This window comes from Rhineura floridana, chromosome 1 (assembly GCF_030035675.1).
Source record: "Rhineura floridana isolate rRhiFlo1 chromosome 1, rRhiFlo1.hap2, whole genome shotgun sequence".
Taxonomy (NCBI): Eukaryota; Metazoa; Chordata; class Lepidosauria; order Squamata; family Rhineuridae; genus Rhineura; species Rhineura floridana.
This window is the reverse complement of record NC_084480.1, coordinates 253,327,808-253,343,347: the sequence shown is the minus strand read 5'-3', so window position 1 is coordinate 253,343,347 and position 15,540 is coordinate 253,327,808. Positions and strand designations below refer to the sequence as shown.

At 38.6% G+C, this 15,540-nt stretch overlaps 1 protein-coding gene across 6 annotated transcripts in view; it reads right to left on the bottom strand.

Moving 5' to 3' along the window:
• Positions 1 to 15,540, bottom strand: part of ASXL3 (ASXL transcriptional regulator 3) — a 197,348-nt gene that overhangs the window by 76,999 nt on the left and 104,809 nt on the right. For 5 of the 6 annotated variants that reach the window (XM_061598056.1, XM_061598065.1, XM_061598049.1 and 2 more), the window contains 2 exons: positions 7,812 to 7,920; positions 6,675 to 6,783 (listed from right to left, as the gene is read on the bottom strand). The exons of the other annotated variant lie outside the window; for it this stretch is intronic. In XM_061598056.1, the coding sequence (XP_061454040.1) occupies positions 6,675 to 6,783; positions 7,812 to 7,920 (218 nt within the window). The remainder of the gene's footprint in view (positions 1 to 6,674; positions 6,784 to 7,811; positions 7,921 to 15,540) is intronic. 6 annotated transcript variants of the gene reach the window in all.

Sequence of the window (15,540 nt, the reverse complement as noted above, 5' to 3'; positions counted from 1 at the left end):
GTGCCTGGCGCCAACACTGTTATCTTTTCGGCGCCAGGTCAAGACTTTCCTCTTCTCCCAGGCATTTTAGCATGTGTTTTTAAATTGTTTTTTAAAAAAAGTGTTTTTTAATTTGTATATTTGTTTTTAATGTTTTTAATTGTTGTAAACTGCCCAGAGAACTTCGGCTATGGGGCGGTATACAAATGTAAATAATAACAATAACAACAACAACAATAATATTTTGTACTGTTTTGATGGTGTTTTATACTTTTATGAATAAATAAATGATGTGGATTATGTTGTGGGGATCCAGAGAGCTACCTGAATGGGATTTTTTTACTCCCCCCTCCCTTTTAAATATTAGGCGCAGCCATGCTGTATCACAAAACTGCTTTTGAAAGTGCTCTCTGTTTCTTTTTTTTTTTCAATTAATTTTTATTCAAATTTTCAAAATCAAGACAATACAAAAAGAAAAACACAAATCAAAACTAACACAATAAAAAGAAACAAACAAACAAAAAAAAAACTATTGACTTCCGATTTGTCGTAGTTCAGCTATAGGTCTATAATATATAACAAACCTGTCTCTTGATAAATTATGAAATCACCTTCCTCCAGCAGTTATCTTAGTTGGTATCAAATCTCATTAACATCATATCATTTTATTCTTCTACAAAAAGTCAAAGAGAAGTTTCCAATCCTTGAGATATATGTCCATCAATTTTTTTCTAGATAGACATGTCAATTAATCCAACTCTTCAAGACTATTAAATCCAGTAATTTCAAATCGCTCTTCTTCCTTTATCCGTGTTGATTCCATCTTCCATCTTTACGCACCCAATAATCTTGCTGTCATAGTCATATAATAAGAGTCTGATAGGGATTTCCTTCATCACAAATATTTTCTTGCCATCATTTCCGAACGTATCACTGAAGTATTGTTGCAGAACCACATCTCTGTTCCTCTTTTTTACAGAATGCACTAGCACATCTCTTGAAGGGTTTTTCATTGTCACAAAACAGGAATTAATTCTGTAAACTTTCTCCATTTCAAGTTCCATCAAATCCTTCCAGTCCATGAATTTTTTTGAATCGATGATATCTTTATCTCCAATCTCTTCACCAATTCCTTCAGGGACAGCGCTGAATTCCAAACAGTAATATTTGTCTCCAGGATCCATCACAGCCAGGAAATCCAAATCTTTTTCCAAGACCATATTTAATCCAATCTCCAGGGCTTAAACCTTCCGTTTAATTTTTCTTTCATCCTTTTTTAATTTTCCAAATTTATCTTTGTTCTCCTTTCTCATAGAATCCTGAATTTCTTTCAGCTCCTGTCTCATTTCGCCAAATTCACTTATCATCACTTGTCTGTTATGTCTGAGTTCTTGTTTTGTTAGCTTAATCTCATTCATTATTTTCTGAAACATATCTAAAGAGAAAGTCCCTTCTTGTACATCCATGATCTCAACCACCTTCTTGATTGTCATTCTTAGAACCAAAAAAACCCACAATCCCTTCAATTTCCAATGTCCCAAGCAAAGAACAGTTTATTTCTTTATCCAGTTACAAAGGAGTTAATCTTTCAAGCCAGCTGACGTCACCCTCTAGACAAGATGAACTGCCTTATCTCTTGTATGTCCAAAAGTGCCAAAACAACTTTAATTCACAGCATCCAAATAATTAGTAGCAGGAAGAATGAGCAGATTCGTCAAAAAAAAAAAAAAGTAAACCGGAAAAAATAGTCCCAGACATATATTACTCAAAAGTCTTATAAATCAAAAAAAAAATTTCTCTTTAAATTAGAAACCCCTCAGCCGTTTGTAATCTTTATAATGCTGAATTCCATGCCAGCTTTTTGCAATAAAAATAAAGATAAACTATTTCTATTTTCTTCCCCTTAGCTCCGTGAATAAAAGAGAAAGCTATGACTCACCCAGGATTTCTTAATTGCTGGTTCTTTGACAAATCTCTTTAGCTGTATTGATAACAAAATAATGAGCAAAGACAGGAGAATGCTTGCCTGTTAATCCATTTTTCTTTGAAGAAAAAAAAAGGCTCACTTAATCAGTTGAGCTGGTTGGAAATCCTAGCTCCGTCCGAGCTGCTGGAAGACCTTCTTTCACAGAATTCCAGCCTCCAACAAACACAACAAAGCTCTGTGGAAAATCTCTACGTTTCTTCCTTATCCGGAAGAAATTTTCCCCAGTCAAAAAGCCCTTCTGACTGGTTTTAAAACTGAAAAAGTTTCCACCAAGACGGGAGCCCGTCCCAGAGGCAGCACAGGCGGAGCGATCCTCCTGGGAAGTCATCGAAAGTGCCCTGTTTCAAAAGTGTATTGTTTTGTTACATTGGGGGCTGCTCATATTTAAAGTTCCCTGGGCATACAGCATTAACTATGCAGCTCTTTGGATCCTGATCTATAATCAGATTTACAAAATGTAAATGTACTGCCTTCAAGTCGATATTTTAGCCATGGAGGTCTGTATCCCCTCCAGCCGAGCCTTGCCATTCTTTAGCTTTTAGCTTCTTCCTAGTAGCTTCGAAGATAGGTCAACGAACGGTCAATGTACCATCAACTTAGCTCATAGCACACCTGGTATCTGAGGGGCTAACAAGCTTGCATTGCCAGGGAGTGGTCTGATGTACTGCCAGGAAAAGTAGCTCCAAGATGTTCTGCTTGTCAGTAGTGCTAATCAGCACAATGCCTTATCATTTTGATTTTGCAAAAACAAGACAATCAATCAAATGCTAGGAGGCTTCAAAGATCATTGTGATGCTTGCTATATAATCACCTTTGATGCCCAGTTTGATTGTTCAGACTGGTCAACAGTTTGGGCAGGAACTTGCAGTCTGATCCATTGGGTACGCACGCTGTAAGTTACTCAATAAACACTCCTTGTAAGCAAACCTGAATCTGCCTTATCGTTTCCTTGGTATCTCTGAAACCTGAAAGCCCACAGCCGGGGCATACAATGGCTATATGGGATTCGAACCCTGGTCTCCCAGGTCAAACAGGTCTGAAATCTAGAATTCAGTGTGAATGCCTTGTAGCTCTCCTTCATATACAAAGTTTCATCAAAATGGCACAAAAAGGAGGGAGGATTCTTTTATGAGACTAACAAGGTGTTTAAAACAATGCACTGAAATTATGTTATTTATTACATTTGTATCCAACTCTTTCACCAAGAAGCTCTGGATAGCATTTGTGGGGCTTCTTTCATTTTATCTTCACAATAAACCTGTGAGACATGGTTATGCTGAAGAAAGCAGTTGGCTAATGAAATTCCATGGTGAATGGGGATGTGAAATCACTTTCCCCCACATTTAAAACCCAACCATCTAGCACAAATATGTTTAAAATAAGATTAGCTATTACAAAAGTTGCGGTTGCAGAGCAATGGGAATAACTTCACCCTTAATACTAGCTCCAAATCTAAACTAGAAATGTGATAATTGCACCAAATGTGAGAAGATAAAAGCTTTGCTGCTGTGGGTATAGACTTGCTGCAGGGGAGAAAGCTTGTTTCCTCCCCTTCCATTTAAAAAAAGTAACTGGAGTTATGCACACATCACACCTGAAGACAAGGAATAAATAGTCTCCATATTCAGTTTTACAAAAAAAATATTTTTCCCCTATTTGTTTTCCTTGCTAAATGGCTACAATATTTTTGTCTTAAAGAAGCAAGTACTCACCCTCTGCTGAACTAAAAATGCCATGGGGGAGAGTATCTGTCGTGTCATAAGAGACTCAAGTAAACTATTCTACTAGTGTCTGTGACAGTCCACCTCTTGTCAAAAAAAAACAACCTCTCGTCACAGAAGAGCCACTGTTTTGTGGAAGCAGTTTCATATCTTAGCAGGCATGACATGGAGCACTACAAAAACCCTGAAGAAAAGGTTAGCCAGTGACTGAAGGAATACATGGGTGGGAGGAGAGAAAATGTGTGTGTTGTGCACTACAAGAGAACTTCCACTTTTGTAAAACTGTATTTGCTTCTCAAGGCATTCTCATCTCTATTTGAACAAGAATTAACAACGTCACAAGTTGGAGGAAGAAAGTTATGCCATTAGGCTAAACAGTGTTCTGGAAAGCACTGACCTGAATTTACAAATATGAAATTAAAAGAACTGCCAAGATCAAAACAGCTGCCACATCTGAAGTCTTATGGCTCACACCACGTTATAGGTAGAAAAGCATTCCCTTGTATCAGAAGTTATACAACTGAGTTTCAAGGAACCCTGGAGTTCCTTTGCACCTCTTCAGTTAATACTGATCAACACATTTCCTTTTAAAACAGCTTGCCTACAGTTAGAAGTCTTGCCCTGTAATATACTTGATGCAGGGGAATTCTGGGTGTGTCTTAGTGTGAACAATTCATACTCTACCATGGTGAGGCCTGAAAGAACTTGTCAGTGCTCCATATGGTCTGAGTGTATGCCCTTGAACCTTTCCAGAGTCCTCTGCAACATGCATGGATTCCTCAACAGAAAAAACAAATGTGAAAAGAATGTCTTGAAGACAAAAAGTTAGAAAAACTACTGACTTACATGGTATGATTTGTTTGAAGTCAAGGAAGAGGCGAACAATTTGTTAGCTATTTAAGACAAAGTTGACCACAAATAGGATATATCCAGGCTTGATTTTTTAAAAAGCTTTGATTTTTACTCTTTTAACATGAGTCCTTAAGGCTACAAGAATAAAAAGAGTCACAGAAACTGCCCACAACCCTACACCCACCATTTGTCTATTAGTGGTTTAACCATTCTCATTTATTACTATTTCAAATCCTTTTAGCTAACCATTCACATTGTCTGCTCCTCATTTACCCACTGCTATTGCCAAAAAAGTTGCAGGATTCTGGAAGAAGCAGAAGTTCATAACACCAGAATATCCATTTACACCAGGGATGGGGAACCTTTGGCCCGCCAGATATTGCTGGAGTACAACTCCTATTATCCCTGACTACTGAGCATGTTGGCTGAGGCTGGTGGGAGTTTAACAATATGACACCACTGGTGTATCCTGCACTGTAAGTGGGAAGTAAGAAAAGCAAATGGGCCAATCTTAACTTCACCATTGCCACCAAGTTAATATCTCTAATTTTCTCTTCCTGCCTTGACTAAACAGCCCTTTAACCTTCTGGACTTTAACCGGTCCAACCAACTGCCTATATATTCAGTAGAGTGGTATGGCTATTAAGGCATGGGGTGAATAACAGGTATCAGACCAATTTTTTTTCCAATGCAAACTATGCTTTTACTTAAAAGTTTTAGTAAGGCATAAAATTAAACTGTTTTTGAGAAACTGGTTTTAAAGCTAATTATACTGTTTGAGCTATTATCACCCTTAAGAGCAAACAGAAAAATAAACTGAGATAAAGCCATCCTGCTATACCTTTTCTAGGTTGATTCCCTAATCAAGCCCACACCTATCAATTTACATCAGTTGGTTTGACTTCTGGCTTCCTTTGTGGTCTTCTCAGGGGTCCTTCCTGTTGTAGCGCTAAGCCATACTCTCTAATACTTTCCAGTGTTCCAACTCTCTTAAGACATTTCAGCCCTTTCTCTCTTTTCTTCCACTCTCTATCTTCCCTCTGGCTCAACTTTTATACAATATTCTCACTCCCCTCCCCTGGTCAACCTTTTAGTCTATCAGAAGGAAGGTAGACTCTTGATTAACTTTCTTTTCCCCCTTAACTGTCAAATTCACATACTAAACCTTTAACTCTCCTGTGCAAAGCTTCCACCAGTGGACTTATGATCTTTCTGTGCACTACTTTCCCCTATTTATTTTCTGCTTAATTACCAAAGTTTCTAAGTAGTGTACATAAAAATTAAAAAGCATACAATGGATAAGATCACTTAAAATTAATAATAAAAACAGAAAACCTAATTAAAATGTCTGCTGAAACAGAAAGAACTTTGTCAAGCACCCAAAGTAAAACAGGGAGGGGGCCTGTTTATTATTAGCCTGGAAAGAGTTCCACAGAGTTGAGCCCTCAATACTGAATGCACAGTTTCTAGAGGATACAAGCCATGCATCTGAGCCATGGGGAGGGGTCACTAACAGAGACTCCCCCAAAGATCTTCGTGATCAGGCAGTCCTTAAGTTACTTAATCTATACTTTGACTATTTTAGGTGGATGTCATTATTGAGAAATTTAGTGTCTCCACACCATTGAAGGCAAAGGGGGGAAAACTTAAATTGACTTTCATTTTTAAGAAGCAAGGGATGAATGCAAACAAATCAATGGAATACTGTCCAGAATGATTACTGTTACCTTGAACTATCCATCTAATTTGCAAACTGTAGGACTTCTCTGGAATCTTGGAAATGGTAGAAAATTGATACCAAATTCCCTTTCCCTCCCATTTCCAAAGGGAAGGTTTAATAACATGCTGTCAAAAAGATGGGCCTGAAGCACGAAACCCAAATTCATCATTTTATATGTCATGATTTCCAAACTCACTAATAAGATTTGCCACTAATTAGTTCTTCACTAATAATAACTGAACCAGGGTATTTAAAGACACACACAAACACACACACAAACACACCCCTCTTAGGCATTATCACATACAGGGGAATAACAACTGTAAATGAAAAATGTGACAAATGAACCAAAACAATTATGTATAATTCAACCAGCATGTAAGTACTTCGATAAAACTACATCCAAACAAACTACCTCCATTTTCTTCACCATTGCTGTTTGTTTCAGCCATTTCAGTAGCATCCAACTCAGATTCACAACTTAAATCCAACGTTCCATCTGCTGGGCATGTAGAGTCTTCCTTCTGCATATAAAGAAGCACACGGTCATGATGTTTGCCACATTTCAAAAATGAATCTGCTGATTTCTATAAATCCCTCTTACAAAGTAAGATATGACTGCTGACAATTTGAGAAACAAAAAGAGCTGCTCTGTCAAGTCACCGTGTATATTTCTCTAGAAAGTTATACATGTATTTCATATCTTTCTAGTGTTCCTCTTTTGTCACTGGCCATTACTTGAATTCCACAACAACTTGGGATTCACATGAAAGTGAATGTCTAAAAAAGAAAAAACCCTGTCCAAAATCTAAACAAGCCTAAATATACCATGAATGGATCAAGAAAACTGCCTCTGAATTCTGTTACATGGTATCAAAAGAGGCCATATTTTTAATTCACAGGGAAAAAATAACCATGTTGATTGCTGCACATCACAGCCCCATGGTATCAATTTCAAAATTTATCAATTTATCCTCCCCACCACCACCTTTTGCCCAGCCCCTCTTTTCTCTTTCACACACCAGTTATCAAATAAATGAATTTCATTAAGAAACTCAGGAAGGAATTCTATTCCTCATATATAAAGTCATTGTTTGAATCATGGCTTTAAAATTTCAGTTCCTTAGGAAGGGAAGATTGTAATATGTAATGTAAAAGCTCCCTAAATACAACATTCACAAATATTCTTTTAATTTTAAACAAATCTTATCCAATATGTCTTAAGAACATCAGTGACCCTCTTGAGGTTACTGCTTATAAAACAAAATAACTTTTCTAAGCTTTGAGAAGATAGCATTTTAACTCGGCTAAGCACTTAAAAATAAAATAAGATTCAAGATACATACATACTCTTATTGTCAGAAAACAAGCAGTGTTTCACTGCAGCATAAGAAGTTTGAAGTGAAATCTGAACACAGTTAGAAAGAATGTTCAGATCTTTTCTTTGTTCAGCCTCCCCTAATTCAATTGGTTTACTTTTACATTTCACTAAGATTTACATGAAATGATCTTCATGGTTTTGTGTACTTGCATTTATAAAAATGCGACTTACTTTGAGTGCGTAGAGTCCTGCCTTGCCAGGAATTTTGAAGAATGTCCCATCACCAACACGAGTGTTAGTATGAAGCATTGCATTCAGACAAGCTAATGGAGAAGTGCCACTGGGGAAAAAATGGAAAAATAGAACAGGCTGAAATTGAGTGTTTTTCTGTAACACTCTTCCCTCTCTCTCTCTCTCTCTCTCTCTTTTTTAAACCCATGCTTCCTTTAAAAAAAAAAAAAACCTCCCAACCCTGAAAACATCTACATTACAATAACAGGCCAGTTGAAACTTAATCATATGCATCTGTCCCTTCAGCTCCAGGCAAAAAGTCTGCAAATTATAATTATACTATTTTCACACAGTAAACAGTCCACATTTAAAAAGAACTACAGTCCAAATATTTATGTGAAATTACTTTGCAAATAACACCATCAAGCCTCATTTTCAGAATGTTACAGACAATGTGGCTTTGCATATGAATGATCAAAACAGTACCAAGATCAAGGGCAGCTGCATCCCACAGGATGGAAAGGCAACAAAAGAGTAATAAAGACCCCAGGAAGAACACATTTAGCATACAAGTTCATTCTATGAACAAGTATGAGTAGCATTTCCTTAACACAGCCAATACAAACATACATATTTTGTATGCTTTAGACAACATTACAGTAATCTGAAGCTCTTTATGCGATTGGCAACTTTCCTAAATACACTCACTAGAAACAAAGTCCCTCTGATTTCAAGGGAACTTACTTTCAAATTAAGTGTTGAGGATGAATTGCTACTCAAGAGACAGACCAATCTGAGAGTTATTATATATCATACTGTATACTGCAGGAATGCATCTTAAGGACATTTGTAAGCACAGAAAAAGTCAATAGATTTCCAGACATCAAATTTGGGCAAGTATGTAATGGAACATAATGGACTGTATACTCTTCATAAAAAGTACTCTACTCCCCCCCGCCACAGAGATATGTAGAGAATTTGGGGGAAATGTTTGCTTAATGAGAACAATTAATTTGCGGCATTCCCTCTTTATTCATCATGACTGTAGTCATTCACATTTAATAAAACCATAGGCTTCCAACTTTTTGTATGACACTTCTAATTAAATAATGCAAATTGGTACAGGAATACCTCGCATTAACGTACTCAATGGGACCAGAGCGAGTACATAAACCGAAAATGTCCTTAAAGTGAAGCACTACCTTTTAAAACTTTTTTTTACCTCTCCTTCATGCTGAGCCTCAAAGCCCTGAGCTAAAGCCTCTGCTGCTGCGCTGCCGCGCCTCTCAGCTGATCACAATTGCGCCTCCCAGCTGATTTGCGGTGGCGCAATCGCATCTATTTCCACCCCCACACACCATTAAGTGTCCGTAAGCGTGAAGCAAGCGTACGTAAACAGGGGCATGGTGGAGTATGGAGTATGTCCGTAAAAACGAGTGTACGTTAAGTGAAGGTCGGTATAGCGGGGTATTCTTGTAATAGTTTCATTCAATAAACAAGTGTGTCTATTACAAGTCATTTAGTTATTTTGAATAATTGTTGTGTACAGATAAAGTGTTAATCAGAACTAAACATTGATGTCACACAATATTGTTCAGACGGCTTGCATATACTATTTCTATTGAGTTAAAATGGAATTACTGCTGCTTAATTTAATAAAATTAGCTAACAATTCATTGTTTTGCATAATATGTTATAAATACGTATGTCTGGGCTGCTTTGTAGGTCCTTTTGGTTCAAAAAGTCAGGATATGACTTTTTAATAAATGAAAATTGAAATGGCCTGCACATGACCTGCACATGACCCTTGAGCCACTCACTGTGGGGGTGATCTTTATCTGGCCCTTTACACCCAGAAGACATGAGCAGGGTTTTCAACTCACAGACTTTGGACTCCCAGCCAGGCTCTCCTCCCCACTGTGCTATACCAGCTGTTTTTAATAGATTTTTTAAAAATAAATACATGCATAAAATAAAAACATTTTTATTCAAATGTACATGAATAGCTTTCTAGGGTAAGATAGATACTTTTATCATGACAGTGTGGTCGTTCTAGGGAATCCCTACAAAGCAATCTTATTTATCACATTTGTACCCTGCATTTCCTTCAAAGAGCTTAGTGTTGCATTCATAAACTATTATTATACAGCCACAAGAGTGGCTGTATACTATAGCCAGTGTAGATTTTTCACATTCCGCAATGTTAAATTGAAAATACCCCACATGCCATTCTGATGCTTCCCATAAGCTCATTTCAAAACAAAGCCTTACAAAACTTACAGCCCTGAACTCAAAAATGCTTGCTTAACAACCCTCTCAATTTTCATGGCGATACACAAAACATTCAGATAGAATAGAGAGTTCAAAGTCTAAAAAGAGAGAGAAAAACCCAGAGCCCTTTTGGACTTTTTTCTGTCAGAGTTCTCATAATCATTAAACATCAGCCATGTTCACAGAGTACCTGTAATCCTATTATTGACCTTGCCCCATACTCTGTCCTTCATCTTCTGCAGTTTAAAAATTAAAAAAAATGCCTGGCTGATTTTTAATTAATTTAACATATTTTGCACTGAACTGAAGGATAGTGTCAGGCATGCTCACTAAGAACCAACTGTCCGTGTTCTAAAAGCCAGACTCACAGCTGCTGGGCTTGGCTAATCAGGGGGCCACACCCACACCAGACTTTGATTTCACTTGAGACAGTCATGGCTTCCTCCAAAGAATCCTGGGAAGTGTAGTTTGTGAAGGGTACTAAGAGGAGATTCCTATTCCATTGACAGAGCTCCAGTGGCCAGACGGGTTTAACAGTCAGCCACTCTGATTGAAGGTCTGTGAGGGGAACAGGGCATCTCCTAGCAACTCTCAGCACCTTTCACTAACTATATTTCCCAGGATTCTTTAAGAGATGCCATGACTGTCCAAAGTGAAATAAAGACCTGGTGTGGATATCACCAGGGACAGCTTTCGTTTAAATTTGTGTGGGAGGCTACATGTGCCTGCTGTAGAATAAAAAGGTGGGGAAATCACTGAAAAGCAATGACACTGTTCACAATGTTTTCCTTTTGGAAAGGAAAGGGTCTTCCCTTCTACCTAGTGCCCACCCACCCAATCTCCTCCCCTCCCCCTCCCCTTCCCTCCCCCAGGTCAGTGTTGGACTATGACCTGGGAGACCAGGGTTCGAATCCCCACACAGCCATGAAGCTCACTGGGTGGCCTTGGGCCTGTCACTGCCTCTCAGCCTCGGAGAAAGGTAGTGGTAAAACCACCTCTGAATACCATTTACCATGAAAACCCTATTCAAAGGGTCGCCGTAAGTCCAGTCAACTTGAAGGCAGTCCATTTCCATTTTCAAACATGATTGCACAGAAATAACTCCCACTGAACTCAAAAAGTATGCAAATGATCAAACCCACCCTCCCTTCTCCTCCCTCCTATCCCCTCCCTCTTGCCCCTTCCCTCCCCCTTCCTTTGCCCCTCCCTACCCATCCCCATCCCCTTCCAATCCCCCCCTTCCTCCTCCCCTGGTTAGTTTTACCTATCTTAAGCATGATTACACAGACGTAAATGCCATTGAAAATAAGCATGCAAATGGTCAGACCTGCTTTTCTCCTCCTTCCCCTCTCCTCTTCTCCTCCCTCCCTCCCTCTTCCTTCTTTCTCCTCCCCTGCCCACTCCAGCCCTCCCCCTAGTCAGTTTTACCTATCCTAAACATGATTGCACGGGAGTAAATCCCACTGAACTCAATAAACATGCAAATGATCAAACCTGTCCTTCTCCCCCCCCGCCTGCTCCCATCCCAGTCATCCCCTCTGCCTTTCCTCCCCTCCCTCCTCCTCCTTCTCCTCCTCCCCTCCCCATCCCATGTGGTCAGTTTCACCTATCCTAAGCATGATTGCAGGGCAGTAAATTCCACTGAACTCAATAAACAGGCAAATGATCAATCCATTCTCAGCAAACTTGGACAGGATCCCATTTCTTACCTCCCGAATTAAAAAGCAGGGAAATTCACTAATAGGCAAAAAACACTGCGGTTTAAGAATGTACCTATAACCCACAGACATTTCTATCAAACTTTAAAAAGCAGGGAAATTGGGCAGCTATAGTGAATGCACCAGGGGTGCTCAGAAGCACATTACCAAATTCTTCAAAGCTACACAGCAAGTGGATTGGACTGTGAAAGACTAACCCAAATGGTGTTTGCATTTTGACAAATTTGTAGGGCAGTACAATATCTCAGAGAGGAGTTCAGGTCTCCTACTCCCCTGGTGCATTCACTATAGCTGCCCAATTTCCCTGCTTTTTAAAGTTTGATAGAAATATCTGTGGGCTATAGGTACGTTCTTAAACCGCAAGGTTTTTTGCCTATTAGTGAATCTAATTTCATATTTGCAACCATTCTGAGAGAGGGTTAGGTTGAGAGATGATGACTAACCCAAGGTTACCCAACAAGTTTCAAGGTAAGTGGATATTAGAGCCTAGGTCTCTCCAGTCCGTCCAACATTTCTTACATTTATGATTATTTATTGATTCACTGCATTCATGGTGTGCAACTCAGCAGAACATGTTTCTTTTGGCAAGCATATGGAATTTCCATTATAGACCACTGAATTCCTCATGCAAGATATTATGTGAAACATCTTTAAAATCAATTTGTAACTAAGAAATTTGGCTTTTTAAGGGGAAAAAACCTTGAAGAATATTTCTGACCTCACTTATTACATATTTGACCTCAAACAACCCTTGAAGAATATTTATGACCTCAAATAGCACCAGCTGTCAAATTAGATTACTAATGTAGTTAATGTAGTATTCATAAAACAAGATGTATTAGAAGTTTCATTGTTTCAGAATTATGAAAGCAAAACTCGAACAATGCCTGACCTTCCCCCGAAATGTTTTTCATGGAGTCAATATTTGATGTGCAATTACATGTAGTATTTAACAGACCAATATGAACTGTCTTTTCTCTAGATATATATGTCTCAAATGGAGTTGGTAGTCATGAAGCCAGCTTTTGGGGAATGAAGTGAATGCTGTAATGGTGCAAGTAAAACTGAATGAAATAAACAACTGATTGTCACAACAAAGAAGATACCATTTTCCTTCATGAAGGGTAAGGCTATCAATGGCTACTAATGATGATGGCTACATATTACTCCCAGTATTAGAGGCAATATGCCTCTAAATACCAATTATTGTGGAGCACAAGGGGGTAAAGTTCTATGGCGCTTCACATTCTGCTTGTGGTCTTCTCAGAGACACGTGGTTGGCCACTGTGAGAACAGAATGCTGGACTAGATGGGCCTTTGATTTAATGCAGAAGGGCTCTTATGTTCATTATTTTGTCTGTTTCTGAAGATCTATCCCAGGTGTGAGGAACTTGTGACCCTCCAGATGTTGTTGGAACTCCATAATCTGCAGCCAGCATTGTCAATGTTCAGGGATGATAAGAGTTGCAGTCAAGTAACATTTAGAGGGCCACAGGTTCCCCATCCCCGGTCTATCCAGAAGCACTATGCACTCAGTTGCAACAATCTATTAGCATTGTATATGTACTCACTTCCCCTATCATTCTCTTGCTTCAGCAGTGCTTTCCCCTTTTTCTATTAGATCATCAAACAGACCCCGATTTGAGTTTAATAAGCAGTTTGGAAAAGCAGCTGCAGGAAGAAGCCTGGACTGCAGTAACACCCTTACTAGAGTAACAGTTAAAGAGATGTTTACTGGTCAAACAAAACAATACAAAATGAATGAACATAGCAAGATACATCGCATGAATACCAAACATTAGATATTAATATAACATTATGAACAGTAAAAGTTCTGAAAGTTTCACAATACTTAACTTGATATGATGCCTTAAGAACTGTGTGTTTCCTTCCCTGTATAAATGATATATTGGAAAGGAGCAGAAGTTTCATTGCCAGCAGAGAGAGATGTAGACGAGCAGAAGGAAGAGACCTAGTGAGAACTATTGCAAAGCAGAATGTATCTAACGTTCAGAGATAAACACAATCTGCGTGTAAACCTATAGTTACAAAAATCCAAAGGTTTTACCATGATGTGGTATGGCAAACAACACTACCTAAAAGCTAAATGGACAAACCAAGGGCTTGTTTCCATGATCAGGGACATTTGAAGCTGTAGATTCGGGCTTTTTTCCATGAAGCAGAAGCCTCACCTATGACAAGAAATACCAGGATACTTCAGCTCCTGTAAGTTGATATTGATTATGAACCCCAGCTATTCTCCACATCAAATAATTATGGCATCACCTATAGAACTATTCTTCAACTTTGGGGACCCAGATGTTGTTGGACTACAACTCCCATTAACCCCAGCCAGCTTAGCAAATGGCCAAGGATGATGTGAATTGTAGTCCAACAACATCTGGGTCCCCAAGGTTGAAGAACAGTTGCCTACAGGGACAACAATACCAAAATGATAGGTGAGGCAAGACCCTATTTAATATGCATGAACTATTGTACATCCTTCAGCCTTGAACCAGCCCCTTGATTATATAAATTAGACATTGAAATGAAATACATTATTGAGGCCAAATGTACATGCATAAAAGCCCAATCTCTTGCTTTGAAGTTATGGCATAAAATGGCCTTCAGGCTCAATACAGATTAAATAATTTGAGTATGAGACAAGGGTGTATTTTATCACCCTATTTGTTTAATCTATACGCAGAACATATCATATAGAAAGTGGGATTGGATCAGGATGAAGGAGGTGTGAAAACTGGAGGGAGAAATTTTAAGATATGCAGATGATACCATATTACTAGTGGAAACTAGTAATGATCTGAAATGAATGCTGATGATAGTTAAAGAGGAAAGTACAAAAGCAGGACTACAGCTGAACGTCAAGAAAACTAACGATTTATGTAACATTAAAGCTGACAATGAGGACATTAAACTAGTCAAAGATTATCAATACCCTGGCACAGTCATTAACCAAAAGGGAGACAATAGTCAAGAAAGGCTAGCACTGGGGAGGGCAGCTATGAAAGAACTAGAAAAGGTCCTCAAATGCAAAATCGTATCACTGAACGCTAAAATCAGGATCATTCCGACCATGGTATTCCCAATCTCTATGTATGGATGTGGAAGTTGGACAGTGGAAAAGGCGGATTAGAGAAAAATCAACTCATTTGAAATGTGGTGTTGGAGGAGAGTTTTGCAGATACCATAGACCAGGGAAAAGGCAATAATTGGGTGTTAGAACAAATTAATCCAGAACTATCACTAGAAGCTAAAATGATGAAACTGAGGTTATCACACTTTGGACATATAATGAGAAGACATATTCACTAGAAAAGACAGTAATGCTGGGAAAAACAGAAGGGAGTAGAAAAAGAGGAAGGCCAAACAAGAGATGAATTGACTCCATAAAGGAAGCCACAGACCTCAACTTACAAGATCTGAACAGGGTGATTTACAACAGATGCTATTGGAGGTTGCTGATTCATAGGGTTGCCATAAGTCGTAATCAACTTGAAGGCACATAACACACACACACAGCCTCAACTATATACAAAATTTTACAATTATTCTAATAGGCAAACAAAGCAAGCTACATGGAGTGGCCTGGTTCAGACATAACAGAAAACTAGTGTTTCCTTTAGGCTAGTCTCTCTCCCTCCCTTCTCTTTTGTGTACAAGGACAGGAGATTGAAAACACAGCTTCCCAAATGTCCAAACTTGGGAAACCATGGTTTATT